Raw genomic sequence first — 22,499 nt, 5'->3', positions numbered from 1 at the left:
GTGGCTCCAGCCCTGGCGTCATCTCCGTGGCCTCCTCTGCACTGGCTGCAGCAGCTCCAGCTCCTTGTGCAGTTGGAGCCAGGGCTGGGGCAGCTCTGCAGGTGGGCTCTCACCTGAGCCCAGGGGCACAGGGGCAGGATCCCCCTGCCCTGCTGCCCACACTGGGGCTCAGCCCAGGGCAGGGGGGTTCAGGCTGGGGCAGGCCCAGCTCTCACCCACAGCACCCCCAGCTCCTTCTCCCAGGGCTGCTCTTGATCCATTCTCTGTCCAGCTTGTCTTTGGATTGCCTGGCCCAGGTGCTGGACCCTGCCCTTGGCCTTGTTAAACCTAATGATATTTGCACAGCTCCACCTCACTGTGGTCCAAATCCTTCCAACTTAGAAACTGTTTCCTGCCACAGGGTTTTAATGGCAGTGCCTTTGCAGTGGTTCCACTCTGGAGTAAATGTCTGGAATCTAGTGATAATACTGTGTCACACAGACTCATCTGATGGTCTGGATTTGCCCTGAATTCCTAGGCATTATTTTATAACAAGTCTGTAAAGCAGAGAGGGAGAACACAGGCTGTTCCCAAAGCAGAACAAAGAGCTGTCGTTCAGCTGATGGAGAAGAGTAGCCAGCAAACGGGCTCTGGAGAGGAGGAGGACAGGCCAGGCCAGCTGGTCTTGATAGCAGAGACATCTGGTCTCATGCACCGCTAGAGATGCAGAGTGGGCTGACTGGATAAAAAAGAAATAAAATAAAAAAGCTGTGTTTTTACTCACTGACTGTCTGAAATTCTATCAGCACTAATTAGGGAGTGGGGTGGGATCTGCTGGAGTAGTGAGTATGTTAAATACCAAGTGAGGGTGTGTACATTAAGCTTCTGCTCTTCTGCCACCCCGTTGTGTAAAACCCTTGCTTTTCCCATGCTGTTTTCCAATGTGATGTCTCTTTTCTCTTAGGTGATCATTGAGGACATAGGCAATAAATGTGTGTACCAATTCCCAGTTGGACGCTGGTTCGCTTTAGACGAAGATGACGGGAAAATACAGAGGGACATTCTTGTTGGGGGCACTGAAGCCACAGGTAAAATCATGGCCCGAAGCCGTGGTGGGAAATGGGAAATGAAGGCTATTAGCAATGTTTTCTTTAGAAGATTGAATGGCTTTTGCTCAGGGAGGCCTGCAGTGAAGGATCTGCTGTTCTGTGTGAGGGTTTCTGAACTGCCAGCACATTTCCCACCTTTGTGCCTCACCTGTGAAGCTGTGCAGGACCTATGTGCTGTTTTATCATCTGGTGCACCTGGATAAGGGGCTGGTGGGCAGGGAATCAAAAATACAACTTGTACCTTCAGCAAATTGCTCACCAGCACCCAAGTAAAGTGTTTGTTATTTCCGAAAGCACAGAGTAGTGAATATTGTACTTCAGTTTCTTGTCTGGGGGGCTAAACATCCTTTTACAAAACAAGAAACACAGTGCTGAGCCCTAAATCAGTCTTTTTTATTATCCAACATGGTTAAAGAAAAGACAACCAAAGTTTATGTCTCTGTTAAAAGAAATCTGGATGTAAAGTCCATAAAAGATCTTGTCATGAGGGAGAAGATTATTTGGATAGCGTCCTGCCCATATTTATTTAACAGCATGAAGGCTAACACTGTAATGATGCTTGTAACAACTGTTCTTTGCTTCCTTGTATGGACTTCAGCATCTGCAGTCCTCGTATTTCCCCCTGCATGTGCATGAGGAAAGTGGTCTGGGAGCAGATCCCTCACTGCAGGATGCTTGTTAGGGAAAATCAAGGGAAGAAACCAGAAATAAATGTAATTAAATCCCAAAAAACTTCCTTTTTCTTTTACTGCTCATGACTGTGTATTTTGTTTTCCTGCTCTCTGGGATTTTGTTGAAGATACATCAACAGTAAAGCATGCTTGAGTACTTTTTAATGTAAATTTCAAAGGGAGAATTATTTGTAAGAGAGTGAGTTCTGACGTTTTTGCTTCATCCCAGGTCCCTGCTGAAATTTCTGTCTGATTTAATCAAAAAACTTGGCTTAGGTCTCAACTATTTTCTATGTGCTCCTGTAGTGTTTAGGTGTGTTTTTGATGCCATGAGACAGGTTTAAGATGTGCTTTTCTGTGAGGTAAGGCTTGTGGGAAGAAGTGTTTTCATTCTTACACCAACAGTTGGAGATAGAAAAAAAAGCCCCACGGACACTTTTATGTAAATAGGTTTCTTTTCAGAGATACTTTTATTTTTACCAGCTGGGCTGGAAAACCAAAGCTTTTTTTGCTGAGATCTGTGGGTTCTCACTGTGACTGTGGAGGTCCTGATGGCTTCAGCACATTATAGGCTAAGAAACAAATAAACCCAAAGTTTTCAGAGTTTTGTGATATTGCAGATTTTGCCACCACTGTTTAAAGGAACACTTCTCCATCCTCTCAGCATTCTCTGACCTAATTGGTGCTTGGTATTTCTCAAAATCAAATTACATACATGCCAATTAATTTTTTTTACCTTTCTTCACCTAATCAGCATCACAGAGTGAATAAAAAAGATTTTTTTGTTCCCCCATTGGGCCATGGAATAGGGAGTTTGTCACCCCATGCCTGTTTTGCTTGGGCAGTCTGAAGGTAGATGTGCATTCCTCAGAATTATGTGTGGGACAAAAACAAATGAAGCATTGCACTGTTTGTAAGAGAGAAGTTAAAACAGACCAGTGGGAAATTAGAGTCTCCAACATAAATCCAATCAAAGCCACAACTCTCAAGCTCTTTTCCTCCCTTCTTTTTTCCCCCTAACCAAATTTCTGATTCCTCCAGGCATTGTGTACAACGTGGCTGTAGTGACCGGAGATATCAGAGGAGCCGGCACCAACTCCAAGATCCATGTAATCCTCCACGGCTCCAAAGGCCTGAAGAACAGCGGGAAAATTTTCTTGGAAGGAGGTGAATTTGAGCGTGCCAGGACGGATCTCTTCAACGTGGAGATAGCTGCCCTCCTCAGCCCTCTCAGCAGAGTCACCATTGGGCATGATAACTGTGGGGTCAGCTCTGGCTGGTATTGTGAGAAGGTGAGGCTTAATTACCATAAACTCACGGAATCATTCGGTTTGGAATGGTTCAGTTTGGAATGGGCTCATGGAGTGCTACCACTGGGCCAGCACTGCCAAGAGTTTTGTCTGCAGGCAGCTGCTCCCCATTCATAACCTGACCCCGACAGCCCAGACCAGCTCAAAAATAAATAAATAAGCCTGCTTTTGTTTGGTAGGCAATATCCCCGGTTTAACAAGTCAATATTATACATCACACACGAGAGCAGCTGATTGCCTCAAAGGCAGGTTAGATGCATAAGTCAATCACTCGCTAATTGGGTTGATTGCCCCTCTGCAGTCACAAAGACAGAGATTATTGTTTGCTCAGCTCCAAAAGCACCTTCAGATGTTTGCCCAAGGGGCCAGACAGAAATGCAGCCTTGGATTGTGCTGAGCATTTCAAAGTTATCATCTATGCTCAGACTGCCCTGAAGTTTCTAGATGCTGTTCTGGAGGCTCAGAAATAATAATAATATTATTTTTTTAGAAAAAAAAAGGGAAAAAAACAAAAGAAAAACCCAACAACAACAAAAAAACCCTATAGAAAGTGGCTGACCACAGCTGCTACTGGGAGGCAGTGGAGAAATATGCAAAGTTGTTGCCCAACAACTTATATTTATTTGAGAAGAATTCTACACAGCAGTGGGGGAAGATGTTGGAAAATTCTTCTAAGTTTAGCACATGGTGTGTGATCCCTATATCCGTGGGTAATGTTTGGTTTTGTACCATCCAGTGCTTAGTACACATGCCAGAGATTAATGTGGCCTTGTGTTAACTCCCTGCATCTGTGACTAATAAGTTTTGTGCCAGCTAACGCTTCCTTGTTTGCTTCCACCAGTGATTAATACATACTGGTAGATATCTTAGTTTTGAGAGTAAAGATGGAGTGCCAGAGCAAAGAATGATAAAGAAAAGTGCATCACAACCTGGACACAAATTTGAGATACTCTCCAGGAAAGAAGATTCACCAGAAGATCCAGGACAATAAGCAAATTTTGGGGAACGGGATGTTTCCAAATGACCACCAAAAATCCCCAAAAGACCCCTACTCATATCCAAGTAACTTAATGGAAATAATAAGCATATATTCATGCATACAGGAAGTGTAATGAATATGTGATAGAAATGTGACAAATATGTATTAGTTTGATGTTTGGTCTTTTTGGTTGCTGCTCATGCTTTGAGGTGAAATTCCCATGCATCCAGCATCTTTAAGAAGTAATTTTGTCCTTCCAACCCAGCAAATTGGTTGGAGAGTTTATTTCCCAGCTTTTGGTGGCAATAGTAGATCATCTACAAGGTCATCAGGAGGGTGGAGAGGAAGGCAGATGCCCACCCTCAAGCTACAAGGAAATTCAGTTTTCCTGGCAAGCAAAATCAGCTTGGAATGGATATGTTTGAAGGCTTTTTGTAGCCTGTGTTTTCTGCAGAGCCCTGCCGTGGTGCAGGGCCTGTGCTGCGCGCTGACTGCTGCAAACACCCTGCCTGCTCCCATTCCTTTCCCTCCCGGTGTTTCACCTCTTCCTGCTTGACACATTGTGATGTACTGCTGCAAAAATGGCAATAACGGAACAGATGAGTCGTAGCTGTATTCAAAACTGGGATTTGTGCAACCGGTCTGGCTCATATTGGTCCAGAAAAGCTGATTTTGAGAGCAGGACCAAGACCTCCAGCTCTGTCTTTGCTCTGTTTGTTTAAGTTTTCGGTGCCAAGGTCCTGTGGGCTGCCAGTGGCAGAATATTCAAGCTCACAGTCCCAATTTCTTTTCCCAGGTGGTGGTTTACTGCCCCTTCACTGGGATTGAGCAAACTTTCCCATGTGGGAAGTGGCTGGATGAAGACGAAGGGGACGGCCTCATCGAGCGGGAGCTCTACGAAATGGTCTCCCTGCGCCAGAAAAGGCTGAAAAGTAGGTGCAAGTGTCCAGGAGCCTCCTGTGGCCATCACCCCTCCTCCCACAAGCCACATCTCCCTGAGTGTCACCTCAGTGACATGGGTATAGCCAGGGCCAAGGAGAGGTTTAGGTGGATTCAGTCACTGGATCACAGAAGGGTTTGGGTTTGGAAAGGACATTTAAAGGTCGTCTAATTTCAACCCCCCTGCCATGGGCAGGGACACCTTCCACTATCCCAGATTTCTCCAAGCCTCATCCAGACTGGCCTTGAATATTCCCAGGAATGGGGCAGCCACAGCTGCTCTGGGCACCCTGGGCCAGGGCCTGCCCACCCTCCCAGCCAGCAATTCCTAATTCCCAATACCCCAAAATCTGTCCCTGCCCTCTGGCCCTGGGAAGCCATTGCCTGGCTGCTGTCCCTGCATGCCTTGTCCCCAGTGGCTGTGCAGCTCTCCTGGAGCCCCTGGAGGCCCTGGCAGGGGCTCTGAGGTGTCCCTGGAGCCTTCTCTTGTGCAGCTGAGCAGCCCCAGCTGTGCCAGGCTGGCTCCAGAGCAGAGGGGCTCCAGCCCTGGCAGCATCTCCGTGGCCTCCTCTGCACTGGCTGCAGCAGCTCCAGCTCCTTCTCATGGTGGGGAATGGGTTTCAGCTTTGAAAATACTGCTTTAGGGGAGTATAAAATTAAACTCCTAAATATTTTGAAGAAATATACTCATTTCCTTAAGGTCCACCGGGCTTGGGCTCCCTCAGACATCATCTTACCTTTGCAGACAAGCCAGGCTACGTAGCTTATCACTACAGAAGCAAAGCTTTCTTATTAGAGAGAGACAGGAACAAAAAATACGACAAGGAGACAAACCTTGGTGGGGGAAGGGAGTGAGAACGGGAAATAAAACAAAACTCTTCCTCGTTGACTTCAGCAGTTTTTATTCCTGACCTAGATAAATAACAGGTCCCAGCCCTGTCCATGTGGCAGGCGTGTGCTGGCTGCAGAGCCTTTTCTCTAGAGGGAGGCAATGGCACACATTTGCTGGGAGGAGCTGCTCCGTGCCATGCTGTGCCGTGAGGGCATGTTCATCCATCCCCAAATTCTCCAGCTCCACCCTGCTTCTGCACCAAGCCAAGAAATATCGCTGCTGCCCGGCCCGTGCTGGTGTGCTCATGTGTAAACAGAATATTTTAATTAGGATAATAGACACGGTTTAATCCGAGAGTGCTTCGGGTGGGCTCCTGCTTAAACAGCAGTTCATTTGAATAAGCTTTATCTAAATGTTAGTCAGCGTTGTAACCACATTGCACCTCCTGACTCGGTCCATTTAGCTAAAGCATCTGCAACCTTTGACCCCCTATTATCAGCTCTGATTGTTATTGACAGGCTAATTCCCTCACCACTGCATTGCAGGAGATAGACGGAGAGCATTAGCCTTGAGAAATCTGTGACCTTTAGCTGCCAGATTATAGAAGTGCAAGACTCGGAGTTGGAAAAGACCTATTATGTCATCCCGCCTATCTCCCTGTGCACACAGGACTGTCCCTTTCTGCAGAGATGATCAAAGCTGGCTTCAGCCCCACTTGGGGTATCCATGGTGAAACGTCTTCCAGCACAGCATCCAGAAGCTGCTCCCGCAGCAGATTGCAGCTCTATATGTAGCTTGTATTTTTTCTGTGGGTTTTTTATTCCCTCCTCTCCTTATCTTGAGTGTTATCCTGGAAACTGTTGTGCCAGGTCTTGTCCTCCCCCGTGTTTCTGCCCTGGGCTTTTGAGAATTTCCAAAGTGCCTGGATACCTCAGTGTGGAAGGATGGGAACCCGGGGGATGAGCCCAGCAAGCCCTGGGAGGATGATGATGGGTATTTGGGGAGATGCCTGGCCTTCTCCAGCAGCCTCAGCCCTAGCTCAGCCACATCTCCCCTGTGTGGTTTCTCCCTCACAGCCCTCTATCAGCATTTAATCCTGGTACAAGGTCCCGTTTCCCCCTCCGTGCGTGCTTCACTCCTCCCTTCCCTCAGCAAGGGGTCAGGGAGGCCAAAACAGACAGACGAGAGCAGCCTTTGGTGTCTGAATTGCACTTGCTTTCCCCAGGGAGAACAGGCTTCTCCATCACATGCCATCCACAGATTTTGCTTCATTTCTGCTCATCTAAAACTTGCTGATGCTTTTCAGAGAGGAGTGATCATGAATATTTTGTATATTATTAAAACAGGGGCAAAACTTTTCCTGAGAGATCTCTCTTCCCCTCCTCATTTTTTTTTTCAGTAGCTCTTGTCTCTTTTTTATACAGTCAAACACTGAGTAGACCAGTAAAAACCTAATTTATATGCATGCCATCATATTTTTATATTCCATTCTGGGCTCTGAAGGTCAAGCTGTGCTAGAGTGGGCTCGGGTGTACCGAAAGGGTTAGCAATTCTCTCATTAGGATTTGTTAATAATTCAGCTGGTGTCTGAGTGAGGAAAGAAAGCTGTTCCTTCTCCTGTAGGTGCAGCAAGGCCTGCAGAAGTGACACACATTGTGGTCAATAAGGCATGCAGATGAGGGGCTATCTAGGGGAAATAATGTCACCCTTATATATGCAACAATATTCTGGTATGAAAACCAATGTAAAGTTGCTGCAGGTGGACTGGACTTATGGTTAAAATGTTGGACGAAGACTTCAGATAAAAATCTGGCAGATTGGCCACAATCTTTGGGTATGTCATGTACTATTAAAGAAAGTGTTAGCTGAAGTTGTGTCAAATTTAGGCAATTAAATAATTCAAAACCTTTTGGAAAAGATCTTTACACTGACTAAAGGTATTGTAGTTCTGAGTGTGTTTGTCCCACATGGTGCAGCCTCTCTAGGGATGGATGCCTGAGTGGCCTTTGAGACAGCCTGTCCTGCAAGAAGCATTTTTGGGATAATTAGTTCAGTCTTGGGAGGCTTTTTATTTCAGGATGAGGTGATAGCACGTCGGTGTCCTATTCCAGACATAGATCATACAAGTTTTTAGGAGCTACCTGGAGCTGCATTGCACTGTGCACAAGTAACTGGATACTGACAAAAGGAAATAAGACTATTTCCCTGAATTTATGATCTTTGAGGCTGGACTTGCAGGTATTCGAGAAGTGAACTGAAACTACAGGGTTGGGTCACACCCCTGCATTACCCTGTTAGTAGAGTGTAACAAGAGAATATGGTTCACCTGAAAAGAGGTTGTTCATGTTTTTCCTCATTTTCTTTTAAATGAAATTGCAGACTTATGTTTCCAATCTCATTCCTGCACATCATGCAGCAGCTGATTATGTTTGAGCAGAAGAGGATGAAAGGTCTTTGTCTTTCTTCACCCTATCCTCTCTACCTACCAGGGGAAACCATGATAATCATGTTTTTTTACCAGGTTGCCCTATAAAAATTACTTTTTAAAACAAATATCTTTAACCTTTCTTTCTAGAAAATCCCTGGTCTCTGTGGATCTGGACAAGTGACATTAAAAATGCAGGAACAGATGCCACCATCTTCTTCCAGATTTATGGAGACAAAGGGAAGTCAGATGAGATGAAGCTAGACAACAATTCAGACAACTTTGAAACTGGACAGACTGACAAATTCATGGTATGAATCTTGTGCAAGTGGTAGATTCGGCTTGGTATTGTTTTCCAGGGGTTTAGCTTCAATCCTGGGCAGAAAATCATCAATATGAGATTTTTACTCCATTAGATCCTTCTAAAGTTGAGATCAAGTCAGTCCATTTGGTGGTGATGCAAATGATTTACTTGCATATGGATGTGGCTTGTCTTCCCAAAACAGGGAATAGGCTGATATTTTTGACTTCTCTCTGATTTAGCTCTTAAAAGATGATGTTCAGAGATGCCCTTTGTGTGTGTGCTTTTCTGACTTACAAAAACGGATGTTGCACCCTTTCTACCCATTCACAGATAGAGCTTCCTGATCTCGGCAACTTTTATAAGCTTCGGATATGGCACGAGAAAAGAAATCCCTTTGCTGGCTGGCATCTGAATAAGGTGAGGGGACAGCAAGGGAAGGTAGAGCTGGAAAGGCAGGCTCGTGGCAGAGCTCTCAGTGCCAGTCCTGGGTCACTGTGCTCCCCAGCTGGCAGCTGAGCTTCATGGGCAGGGCTCTGAGGTGCCTGCCTTGTCAGAAGACAAGATAAAATGGTGTTAAGTTGCACCTGAGAAGGATTAGATTGAACATTAGAGAAAATTCCTTCATGGAAAAGGCTGTCCAGCCCTGGCAGAGCTGCTCAGGGCAGTGGTGGAGCCCCCATCCCTGGAGGGATTTAAAAGCCATGTGGATATGGCACCTGGGGACATGATTCAGTGTTAGGCTGGGCAGTGCTGGGGAAATTGCTGGACTTGATGATCCTGGAGGGCTTTTCTAACCCAAATGATTGTGTGATTTTTTGTGTGGTAAATGAGAGCAATGGGGAGAGGCAGCTCCCAACAGCTTGGACTGGTGGTGAAAATCCCACATTCCCACTCTTCCCGTGTCAGACAACTGATGTACTCATCTCACTGCTACCAGGGGTTACTTCCTTACTCTTCCGAAAATTTCCTATTCTTAGACACCACTATTTTTTAGAAAGGCAAACCTACCCTTCTGTGGCTTATTTACAATGCCCATAAGAAAAGAACTGATTCCAGCAGAGATTGCACAGTGTAGCATCCCCTGCCCTGAAGGGCTGACAGCCCTGTGATGGGGCTGAACTCCTGCAGGCTGGAGGAGCCCACGGAGACTGCGCAGAGGAGAGCAGCCCTGTTCTTTGTGGGAGATGACAAGGGTGACCTGCTTGATGTCCTTTGCTCCACCAGCATTGATTACAGTGCTATCACCCCTCGTCTGGACAGAAAGTTCACCTCTAAGCTTCACCCCTGCTCCTCCTGAGCAGCTTGGATGGCACTCTCTGCTCTTAGCAAAACACACACTTTGCTCTGGATCTGTAAATAAGTGTGTTGATAAATCACAGTTTACCACTTGGAGCTTTTTCTGGGGCTCCTCTAATGCGCTTTGACAGATCCTGCTCTCCTGCATTGCCATGGAGCTGTAAACCATCCACTGCCAGCGCCCATCTCCAGGGGTAGGAGGGCATCAAGTGCTGCTCTTGTCACCACATGGTGGGAGCAGGTGTCTGGCTGGGGTCTCTTATGACAAAGAAATTCCTGGTCAGATTTTGGGCCACTGCAATCATCCCTATTAGTTTGTTCACAGATGATGAGCAACAATGTTTGTATCTTCCACAGCTGTATATTTGCCTATGATATCTTATTTTCCTGCAAAAAAATTTGTTCAGGAAGGACAAGAGGTAACTTATAGTGTGTCTAAGATTCCCTTCTGGCCGAACTGTCTAAGTAAACCTGGTTAAGATGCATGAAATGAATTTATGTTTTTCTTGATGGTTGGACTCATTTTAGGCCTTTTTCAAACTAAATGATTCTATGATTCTATGACTTTGGGAAAATAAGTCCGTCCATATACATCTATTCTGATGTTTTCTGGATGGATCAGGCTCATGGTACCTGAATCCCATCACTTGTGCACCCATTATAGCATCTAGGAAATTAGATGAAACCTGACTGATGCTTTGTTCCAGTCCTCCCACATTTCATGCCTGGTTTGCTTCATGTTGGGTCAGGCTTCCATTCTCTATCACAAGAACCCAGAGCAGCCACACTGGTCAGACCAAAAGTCCCTCGAGCCCAACATCCTCTCTCTTGTGTCACATAAGGTCATGGTTTTAGAAGTGTAAGAAAAAAGACAAGCATTTATGATACTTCCTCCTAACATTCTTTCAGGTTTTGACTATTTCCAGTTGGACACTTACTTCCTAAACTGATCTACGAAACAGAAAGCATTTAGCAGGTTTACTTTTCCAGTTATTGGTTTGCAGTTTCCAGCCTCCCCTTGAACCTTAATAGCTTTTGGCAAGGACTTCACAGGCTGATTTTGTCCTTTTTTTTTTTTTAATTTTGTTCCACAGGTGTCATTTGATGCCCTGTATTTCTTGAGGCAGAAGAGAGAACATCTGATTCCTCTCTGCCTTCTCCATTGTCACCTGTGATTTTACAGACCTTCATCACAACCTTGCTTTACACACTTCAACAGACAACTGCAGAGCACCACCTTATTTGCTCATTGCTCCTTTGGGAGTTACTGCAGATCTTTTTTTTCGGGGTTCCTGCAATTTTATTTTTGTTTTTTTTCCCCTCAATGCATTGATTCTCATCAGCAAGGACCCACAGCAAAAGCCCCATCTCCAATTTGCTCCTTGGGGTTGTAGAGTGGCACACGATGAGCCATTTACAGAGCCCCAGAATCCCTCAAAAGTTCCTCAATGCCATGGAATGATTGGAGAAAGGAAGAATGAAAAGCCATCAGTGTGGCAGACTTTGCTCCATGCATCACTACAGTGCACAACCCGAACAGTCTCGTTATTAATGTGTTTTATTTCTCTGCTGCTACCTGATCTTGCCTCCCTGGCAAAAAAACCTGTCAGGATCTTGTTGCTTTTTTGCCTCTGAGCCTCTGAACTCACACGGTGTTTTGGTTTAATGAAGGTAACTCTGCTGAAAACGCTGACAAAAGAAAAATACACATTCAACTGCGGCCGCTGGCTAGATATAAATGAAGAGGACAATGAGATCGTGCGGGAGCTCCCCGCCGAGGGATCTCTGGTGACTGAAGTCATGCCAGGTGAGAGCCACGGGCTCTGTGCAGAGGCTTGCTTAGGACCTGAATAGAAAGAAACCCTCTTTGTGTGAGAGATGCACAGGCAGACTGATGCAATTCAATTAACTTCTCTTTCTGGCACTTTCTCTCTGCAGTATTTTCTGTGTGCATCATTAGCTGCATGAAGCTCGAGAAATCCCAGCCTTTTATTAATTTTTTTTTTTTTTCGGGAACAGATTTCTCTGTGGTGGGAAATGGGAGAGATCTGGCCACAGCACAATCATTTCCAGGGCTTGGGTTTTTTTTAAACTTGTGATTTTTTTTTCCAGTCTCCCTTAAAATGTGAAATGCAAGGTTTGAGGAATATTCATGGAAAGCAAGCTTAGCTGAAATGCAGTCTAAAATTTGACAATCATATTTTGGGCTTTAAAGTTTTATTTAGTTATATGCAAATTCATGCAGCTGTATGTATAAATATATAGTAAGTTGCACAGCACAGTGGTTAGTGCATATGCCTCTTTCAGTATGTATGAGCAATCCAAACTGTTTATTCTTTTAATTGAACTGGAGATTTAATTAAGGAAAGCTGCAGAACTTTGCCCTGGCTTCTTGAGTGACCACTTCTGCCTTGACCTTGAGTCACAAGAATTAAATCTACTTAGCAGGAGAATTTGGAAGAGCAGAACATCTCAAGGTAGCTGGTGGGATTTTTCATCTTTCCACTGAAGCACCCACACTCTGCAGATCTTGAGTCCCCCATTTTCTGAGATTTCTGGCTCTGACATTGGTGATCTGCATGCAGTGGAGCAGTTTCTCAGAAGAGGAAGAGTAATTGTAATTGCAGATGTTATTAAAATGTAAATAAACCTGGTTTTGAAATGTATTTTTAATCAGCTGTGGAGAGGGCAGCTTGAATCCTCACTCAGGCACTTTCCTGTGTGGAGAATTTGTGCTGATCAGAGGTGAGATGCAGCATCTCCGTGTTGGGCTTGCAGGAGGATTTTAGGATTTTGGAGGGAGGGTGGAGAGCAATGCTTCTTGTCCCTTGCCCAAGCTGGAGAAAAGGGGCTCTCTCTCTCAAAAGTTGGTCCATAGGCTGGCTAAAAATGTTGTTTTCCCCACACACATTGCAAAGTTCCCCACCCCCAGGGCCATCTTGGGAGGACAAGAGTGGAGGTAGCAGGACAGGGACACTCCACTGCATGATGTTTTTCTTGAAAGGGCCAGGATTTTTATGTCCTTGTTTGGAGGACTTTCATGGGTTCTCTCAATGCTTCAGGCCTTTCTATTTCAGCTTTTTTCCCCCTCTCCTTTTCCTAGTGGTGATATGGAAAGCATCTAAGTCAATACACCAGCAGAGCCACCAACTGGAAGAAGCACGAACACCTAAAGTTAACTACAAGACTGTCAGAAAAGCAGCAAATTTTTAAAAAATGGTTTCTGGGGTTGTTTCTGTGGTTTCTGTCTCTCCAGTGATCAAGTATCGCGTGATGGTGTGCACGGGCACCATGAGCGGCAGTGGCACAGATGCCAACTTCTTCATGTGCCTCATCATTCTGGGGTTGTTTCTGTGATTTCTGTCTCCCCAGTTATCAAATACTTCGCCTGCCTCATCATTCTGGGGTCGTTTCTGTGGTTTCTGTCTCCCCAGTGATCACATACCATGTGGCGATGTGCCCGGGCATGGTGGGCAGCACGGACACCAACATCTTCATCTGCCTCATGATTCTGGGGTCATTTCTGTACTTTCTGTCTCCCCAGTGATCAAATACTTTGCCTGCCTCATTGTTCTGGGGTCATTTCTGTGGTTTCTTCTCCCCAGTGATCAAGTACCGCGTGACAGTGTGCACGGGCACGGTGAGTGGCACGGACACCAACATCTTCATCTGCCTCATGATTCTGGGGTCATTTCTGTACTTTCTGTCTCCCCAGTGATCAAATACTTTGTGTGCCTCATCATTCTGGGGTCATTTCTGTGATTTCTATCTCTCTAGTGATCAAGTACCACATGACAGTGTGCACGGGCACGGTGAGTGGCACGGACATCAACATCTTCATGTGCCTCATGATTCTGGGGTCGTTTCTGTGGTTTCTGTCTCCCCAGTGATCAAGTACCGCATGACAGTGTGCACAGGCTCGGTGAGCGGCACAGACACCAACGTCTTGGTCTGCCTCATTGTCTGCCTCATCATTCTGGGGTCATTTCTGTGATTTCTGTCTCCACAGTGATCAAACACTTCATCTGCCTCATCATTCTGGGGTCATTTCTGTGGTTTCTGTCTCCCCAGTGATCAAGTGCACGCGTGACGGTGAGCAGCATGGACGCCAACATCTTCGTCTGCCTCATTGTTCTGGGGTCATTTTTGTGGTTTCTGTCTCCCCAGTGATCAAATACCACATGATGGTGTGCATGGGCATGGTCAGCGGCATGGACACCATCTTCATCTGCCTCAGTGTCTGCCATTATTCTGGGGTCATTTCTGTGGTTTCTGTCTCCCCAGTGATCAAGTACCGCATGACGGTGTGCATGGGCATAGTGAGCAGCACTGTCACGGACACCAACATCTTCGTCTGCCTCATGATTCTGGAGTCATTTCTGTGATTTCTGTCTCCGCAGTGATCAAATACTTCATGTGCCTGATCATTCTGGGGTCATTTCTGTGGTTTCTGTCTCCCCAGTGATCAAGTACCGTGTGACGGTGTGCACGGGCACGGTGAGTGGCAGTGGCACGGACGCCAACGTCTTCGTGTGCCTCATTGGTGACCAGGGGGACACAGGCGAGCGCGTCCTCTACAACTGCATCAACACCGTCAATAAGAACAACTTCAGTGGAGTTCTACTCATTGCTTCTGCCCCTTCAGAAATTTTCGTTTGTGGCTTTTTTGTTTTTTTTTTTTTTTTTTTTGAGTGTGTGTGTGCAAACTCAGGTGGTTTCCTTGCCAGCTCGGGCTAGGGAAGTGGGGAGAAATGAATCTTGCTGACAGAATGTCGTAACAGGCTGCAGCTGGAGGGAGGCTTGGGTTGGGGACAGTGTGCCCTTGCTCGATGTGTGCTCATGGAAGAGTCTCATGGTTTGCTCTCCCAGCTAAGTTCTGACTGCTGAAATTGCATCTTCAGATTGGGCAATGCTTCCAGGAAATCTTCCAAGAGTAAAAGAGAGGCTTTTCCCTTCCATCTAATATAGCAAAAATTTGACTCCCCGGGGCAGAAAAAAGCATCTTATTTAATGTGAAAGTCAGAACCCAAAGCCTAACATGTTTCCTTTGTAATTCCTCCAGTCTCCCTCAACCGTGCTGCGCTCAATTTTATGTCTTATTTTCTACATATTTTTGTCTGTCCATGTCCAGAATGCAGGGGGGTGGAAATGGACTGAAATAAAGACAGAGATTATTCTCTGGAAAGCTGGAGATAATGAAGAAGTCAAACAGTAGTTAAAGTCCTTGCAGCATTGGCAGTATCAGCAAGCAAATAGTTTGCTGATCTGATCTGTAGGGTCAAGCTACTTAATATGTATCCAATTTTGGATCTCTAGGGTCCAACTTAGACTGGTAAATTGTAATCAATATCTCCAGAAGGAGATTTTGAGAATCTGATCACAGAACTCTGCAGGTTTCCCATCTCTTGTGTCATTATTTGATTGAAGGTTCAGAGTGGAAAGAAAATGAAGATAAGAGGAGGTCACGTTTTCAAAATAGACCGTTGAATTTAGGCTTCTGAAATATGCATTAGCACTTTGAATTTGCCTTTGAGTGTCCAGAATTTCCAATTCTTCACTGAAATCACCGAGTTCTTCTGGACTTTAAAGGAACTTTCATCAAGAATTTCTTGTGCTTTCAAGATCTGTCTGTGGAAATGTGGCAGTGTGAGGGTCCATTCTGCTTCTAAATCATATATGCTTGCATAAATGGACTTTGCAAACGTCTTCTTCTTTTTTGCCTATGCATTGACATTATAGATATTTTAGTTTTAAAAGGTAGATCCAAGCTGTAAAGGATAGCATTTTGTCATTTGATGAAGCCTGTTTTGTCAAAATGTTAGCAAAATGAGTCACGTTTTGGTGCTGAAGACTGTTTCAGTGCCTTTCCAAAGAAAGATGATATGCTTGGTTTGCAGAGAATACAAATATTTTAAATGCAGATAATGGCTATTTTATAGGACAAGGTTCCATCCTTGTCCATGTTCATGCTGGATGAGACTTGGATCCACTTGGTCTAGTGGAAGGTGTCCCTGCCCATGTCAGGTCACTTTAAGGTCCTTTCCAACCCAAACCATTCTAGGGTTCTGTGATGATTCTTTGATATTTATACACAAAAATAAGTTGCAGGCTAACTTGCATAGCTAGTTAGCTATGTTATGTTAGCTATGTATTCTCCTTGCACAACTTGAAGGAGGATAAAAAGGGAAAAATAGTTTTGGCAATCAAATGGTGTGATTAATAGCATGCAGATGACATAAACCAAACTAGAGCCTTTTAGAGGAAAACTGCTCTCCTGGCACAAGGAGCTGAAAGCTGGTGAATGAATGGGAAGTTGTTTAAGAATTGATCCTGACAAACTTAGAGCTCATATATTCAAGAGGCTGAATGAGTATATCTACACTGATTAACTCAGATGCCCTGTTAAAAAGAAATGTTGCTAAGTCAGTATGGTCTCTAATCTACAGCCACTTAAACCAATAGAATGTTGATTACCAATTTGGCTTAAAAAGTTTGCCTGCAGATGCAAACTAACAGCCTGTGTAGAAAGTAAGATTTAAAGATGCCTCTAAATTAAGTGTTTGCCCTGTTGTGGTTCCAGTTAGTTACTTACTCATTAATTTATATCAACCATTAATAAGTAAGGTGAGCATCAGGACTAATGAATTAAATTATATTGACTTGGACTGAGTCAGTGAGGTTTTGATGCCTTAAATCTCCAATTCAGCAGTTTTGAGTGTGTAAGTAGCATTGACATAGGTAAGCCCATCACTAGCACTTTAACCAGTGGCAAAATGCTTAGCTGTCTTCATTCTAAAGGTGACTTTGGAGTCCTGAATGATGACATACTTCTTATGTTATTTAACAAATTATATTATTTAATAATTTTCAGCATTTGCATAAATACTGCCTTGCCACCATGCTTCCTGGGAGCTAGCTGGATATATGCTACCACCATGAGTGCTTTTGGGACGTGAAGAACAACCAAAAGATGGTGGTTTTCTACCTCTTACCTAAGCAAGGCATCTCATCCAGATGGCCACCAGAGCAGTCATGCCTCCTTCTTGAGCTACACGCTGCAGATATGCTGTGTGTTTACACCCAGGATTTACCATGCTAGTGCCATGTGTGTGCGTCTGTACATGGGCCACAGATACTTTTGCCTGGCCTGGTTGCCAGAGGAGTAACTTGCTGTCTTAATGCATTTCTCTTCCCTCATCCCTCAGGGATTGTTGGTGCCAGTCAGCTCTTGGGAAACAGAGCTCTGTTCTTGAGGGGCCATCCCTCGAGCTAATCTGTGCGTTGGTTATTTGAGCCTATTTCCAGGGGGAAAAAAATATATATTAAATCCATGTCTCTTGTGAGGTATGGAGGGTATTTATCTGCTGGGTTTGGTTCACAGCACCCTCCAAACACAACTCATGGAGCAGCTGGAAATACCCCTGTGCAGCCCTGCCCATACTGGCATGCCAGGGAATTAAAAGGGTTTAAACTGTGCTGGGTAGTCAATGCTGCCTGACTTTAACACAGTGTAATGACTTTGAGCTGTACCTCCAAACACCTCCATAGATTTGGTCTGAAGTGACCTGCTTCTTACTTCTCAGAAAGCTTATGTCTGAGCAGGGGTTTGAACTTGGATTTCCTGCCTCTCTGTATGAATTTCTTAATAATCAAATTATCTTTTTTTTACAGCTGTGGAGGGTGTGCAATGACATGGCAGATTTAAAGTGCTGGTGGATCGTATATTTACAAATTTAACCTTACACATCTAGCACAAATATTCTTTTTATTCTTTGGTAAATTCATGCTTTCTCCTTCATCCTATCAAGAATTTTCTTGCAGCGTGCTGATGATGTTGGTTTGATTGCAATAATAAATTTGAGTTGTTTGTGTGCTTTTAAGGAGAAATATTGCCTTACCTTTTTTATTCTCCTCCTCAAAGGCTGATGAATTCTTCATTGAAGCAGTAACGCTGAAGCAGGTGAGGAGGGTGAGGATAGGGCATGATGGCAAAGGAGGAAGCAGTGGCTGGTACCTTGCCAAAGTGATAGTGAGGGAAGAAGGACAGCCAGAAAGTGAGGCTGTGGAATTCCCCTGCTACAGGTACTGGAAACAATGCTTGCAAATTAAGTCTCTGTCTCTGCATTTGCCAGACTTTGAAGAGCCTAGTCGTTGGTCCATGACTGGAATTTTCTGAGCACAGCTTAATCCTTTTTATTTATTCATGTGTTCATTTATTTTTTGCTAAGCCTGAAAGCAAAGAGTGTGTTTTGGGAGGTTTAAGATACAGTTAACTCCCCTTACCAAATGACCAGCAATCTGGATTGTGAACTTCTCAGCAATTAGCTCAGTAATGCAGAGAATTTCCAAAAGACAAAATGCAACCTTCCAGTACCACACCCAGTCTCACTGCAATTGCCTGCTGCAGAAACACACTCTGCAATCTGCTGGTGTTACTGCATGTAACGAGGTTCTTGTCCCTCACATGCACATCCCATCTCAGAGCAATGGGATGCTATTTTTGTGTTGGGAGCATGCAAAATTTTTATGCTGCCATCTCGAGAGCTCTTTGCATGAGGGGAGATGTACATCTTGCAGACAGAGACAGTGTTAGGGCAGAGGGCTGTGGCTTACCCCTGTGGGTGAGTTATAAAAGTGTAGTCTTCTCTTCCCTAGACAATCCAGTGGCCAAAAGAAATGTGCTGTACTGAGGCTGCCTGTGAGGAACAAGAGGCATGATCTGTCCTGGCACTAACTGGGGTCTGCCTCACCACTGCAGCACAAACTAGAGAGAACTGGGTGAATACTTTAAAGACTGTCTCCAGTGCACTCCCACTCACCCTCTCAGGATGTCCACCCCATAGGAGGGACATCCAGTGAGTTCCACTTAACAACACCATGTACCTATTCTACAAAATCATCTCCCAGGGACAAGTGGAATTGTAAAGCTCAAACACAATTATTTTTAAATTGAAGACAAAGGTAAAGCCCCTAAGCTGGTTACTTGTCTCTTTGAAAGAGCTCCTCTATAATGAGGGGAGCCAAATACAAAGCAGGAGCCAGCCCCAGCCTCTTGGCATTGCTAAAGCCCCATCACATCAGAGAGCAAAGTCACTGTGGAGACAGCACGGAGCAGCAGACACAATGTCATCTTGGTTGTGAAAAGCAAGCCACTGTCTCCCTTCTCAGGGAACAAACAGCCACATACTCATTGCTGCCTTTTGATCATATTTAACAACCATATGTTTTACTGAGTTAAGCAGGCAGGCTAGACAGGTTTTTCCTTGGACATGAAGTGTCCATGTGAAGGGCTGTTTTGCTCAGGCTCCTCAGAGATATTTCTGTGTCTAACTGCACACAGCAGCTGGCTCATTTTAGAGATTTGATTTTTGAATTGTATCCTTATGTGACTGCTAAATTGGGTGTCTTCCATCAGCTCAGAGTGACTCCCTTCCCCTTCAGTTTGTACCTCTTGATCAGAAACACCAGTGGGCATTCCCCTCAGGCCAGGGATGGCAAAAGGACTGAGAGAAAAAACCCAAGATCTTATCCCCAAAAACATTCATGGTGTACCTTCAGGCTTCAGGTCACCAAGCAACGGAATTCCACTCATCTTTCTAAATGTCTCTTTTCCCAAGTGACACCAGTGTTGCTCACCAGTGGCTCTATTTGCTGTCCTTGTGCCAGCATTATCTCTTTCCTCTCAGATTGAGAAGGTGACATGACTGATCGCCACCAAGCACAGGGACAGCTGCTCCCTCTCACTCCCTTTGGTGCCGGTGTCTCCCGGGAGACTGCGGCACCATCGCAGTGTACGGGTGTCGTCATGGACTCTGCAGAGATCTGAGGGCAAAGGTGCTCACCCACTGCATCCTCCAAGGGGAGGGATAGACACTTCCATGGCCTGCAGCGTTTGGGTGTTGCTCTCCACTCCTGTAGGCCAAGGACAGCTTATGTCCTCGCTGCTTTGGCTGGAGCTCAGGGAGTCCTGCTCCACGCGCCTCCACAGGGGCAAGAGGTTGGAAAAAGTTTTGTCCAAGAAGAGGAAATGCAAGTGAGGTTAGTTAGAGACTCCATCCAAGGGGTGCACCAGGGAAGATTCTCTTTCTGCTTGTTGTTGTTTGTTGCTTGTTGAGACATGTTGTTCTCACTGCCTCTATCCCCAAGACTTGATTACCTTCCACTCTTCCACGCAGCACAATTTCATGGTCTGGAGAAAACACCTTTTGCTGCTGGGTTCATACTGAAAACTACTCCATTGACCTTGTGACACTCAGCTGCTCCTGTGAGACAGCTAGGGGACAAAATGCCTTCCAGCAGAAACACATCTCACCTGTGCAGAAAGCTCCAGAAACACATCTCTCCTGTTCAGAAACCTCCACAGGCTCCTTGCCCCTGTGCAAACCAGGCTGCAACACACATGGGAGCAGACACTCTATCAAAAAGCAGCCTAACCAGCTTCCTCTCTAGCTAATATCTTTAACATACCCTTATAGATCTTCATTGCATAGAACTTGTAAAAATCTCTCTGTTCTTGTTATTTACATATTTATATACGCAACTATGTTTTGCCTTTTAATTTGAAATCTTTTCTGTGACTCCATAGGATCATCTATCATTTAGCAATCACAAGAGCTCTGTGAGAAGAACTAGCTTTGTTGTACAAGGGAGCCAGCAGAGATAAAGAGAAGCTAAGTGGATTAATTGTGAGTTTGTGTCAGATTCAGGAAGAGCATCGAGAAATAACGACTCCCAGGCCTGTGCTTTCAACTCTTTAAACAGCTGGCTTAGAGTCAGTGATTTTTAAAGTGGTCATCTGATCCGTGCTTGCAAGAAGTAAATGCAGGTTACTTCCCCAGGCGTTATTTGCAGAATTCCTAGTACATCACTTGGATGCAGTACTGTTCCTCCCTTACGACCACATGGCATTATAATATCCATGCTTTTAGGAGCTGAATACTGAATCATTCAGTGACATCACTGAACAGTTTATACCTTGTAGTACCTGGTGTGGTTTAGGTACAGTGATGATGAATACTGCTGCAAAGCTCAAAATTAAGGCAGTTCAACTTTTGCCTCAGAAATGGAGCCAAACTTTTTTGAAGATCAGAACTGAGTTTTTCTGGTGTCATTTTCTCCTCAAAGATCTCTGGAAGTCCAGGAATGGACTACCTGACAGGCTCTAAACTAGCCTATTTTTTATAATATTTATATACCAGAAAGAAATGAATTTTCAATCAAAGTCGTGAGTTCGTGATAGGATAGAATTTTACATGCTATAAATCATTACAACTCCACTGAAATCTTCAGTGATACATCATTAATTTTTTTTTTCTAATCATACGGCCCCCACCATCCTAATTTGTCTCCAGCACAAGCATAAGGGAACATTGTTAATTCTCTGAAGAACAACAGACCACAAATGGGATGATGCACTAGGAGACTCCTGCAAAAGAACATTTATTCAATCAAATGCCAAAAAAATGTTCATCATACAAAGGAGCCAGAGAAACCTCCTTTTCTTGCCTAAAAATAAACTGAGATGTCTATCTCTTTTTACACATTTTTGTATATAGGTTATATTTAAAGGCACACACAAATACATATGTGCCTCTGAATCTAATGGATGTGCCAATCATTCTAATTGCACTCAAGCTGGGTTTCAAACGCTTTATATGATATCATATTGTATTTTTTCTAGTGGTCACCTGAATCTCTGATCCTCTAGAAATTCTGAAGTGGCTTTCATGTCATATTTCTGTCCTCTTTGAGTTATATTGGTCATAAAGCATCTCTTTAAACCAAGGATGTGACACAGGACATGGCTACACTCTTGTAAAATCCACAGTGGCATGTCAATTACGTTCACTGAACTCATATAGAGCTCTGATAAAATAAAAGATTTTGACATGCCTTTTGTACCAGGGATATGATGGTGCTGCACTGAAATATTCTATTTTCTGCAGCCAGATGTGTCAATCCATTTTGTGTTTGGGGTAAGAATATAAACCCCTGGTTTCAATCTGCTGCTCAGTGATATGCTGTTGGAATTACACTGAACTGAAATTAGGATATTGATGCATATGTAATGAAAGGAAGGGATGCAGGGCATTGCTCATCCAAATATTCCCTCAGTCACTAATCTTCTCCAGAAAATAGTGCTGCTGCCACTCCTGGCTGTTCTCTTGGCTGAAACAGCACAAGGAGCTTTAAAGACACCTCTGCTGATAACCTCTCTCTCCTCCTCCAGCAACCTCCCTCTTCCTCTTCCAGCCCAAGATATGCCCCTTCCCTTGCCATCACTATCTACCAACACTGGCAGAGGGAATTTCTTTATCTCAGGGTGTGTTCTGCTTTTCTGATTTGCTTTTCTCCTCTGTCCTCACTGCTGAAGCAGTTAGCATTTGCTGTGCTGCACAAAGGGATCTGTTTCTTGTGGGAGGTATTTTTATCCTGCCACCTCAGTGCAGGAGAGATTCACTCAGATTTATCCCAGATACCCCTAAAATGTCAGCAGTGGCAAAGGTGACAGAAAACAGCCGCATGTCCACTGGCAACAGAAACAGCATCTTGCAGGGCACAAAAAAGAGAAGGAAAAGAGTAGAAGTGTGTCTACCTTGTGAACTTCTGCCTTCCTGAAGTGGTCCTGGGGTGATGGCTTGAATTTTGTGGGTCC

General features: G+C 44.6%; 1 protein-coding gene across 1 annotated transcript in view; it reads left to right on the top strand.

Annotated features, from left to right (window-relative positions):
* Nucleotides 1-22,499, top strand: part of LOXHD1 (lipoxygenase homology domains 1) — a 150,622-nt gene that overhangs the window by 45,987 nt on the left and 82,136 nt on the right. The window contains exons 8-15 of the mRNA XM_031059646.1: nucleotides 944-1,067; nucleotides 2,801-3,051; nucleotides 4,845-4,980; nucleotides 8,395-8,555; nucleotides 8,879-8,965; nucleotides 11,516-11,651; nucleotides 14,307-14,461; nucleotides 17,766-17,926. Coding sequence (XP_030915506.1) covers nucleotides 944-1,067; nucleotides 2,801-3,051; nucleotides 4,845-4,980; nucleotides 8,395-8,555; nucleotides 8,879-8,965; nucleotides 11,516-11,651; nucleotides 14,307-14,461; nucleotides 17,766-17,926 — 1,211 coding nt within the window. The remainder of the gene's footprint in view (nucleotides 1-943; nucleotides 1,068-2,800; nucleotides 3,052-4,844; nucleotides 4,981-8,394; nucleotides 8,556-8,878; nucleotides 8,966-11,515; nucleotides 11,652-14,306; nucleotides 14,462-17,765; nucleotides 17,927-22,499) is intronic.

The sequence above is a fragment of the Geospiza fortis genome, unplaced genomic scaffold (genome assembly GCF_000277835.1).
Source record: "Geospiza fortis unplaced genomic scaffold, GeoFor_1.0 scaffold488, whole genome shotgun sequence".
Classification (NCBI taxonomy): domain Eukaryota; kingdom Metazoa; phylum Chordata; class Aves; order Passeriformes; family Thraupidae; genus Geospiza; species Geospiza fortis.
This window is presented reverse-complemented; position numbering and strand designations above follow the sequence as displayed.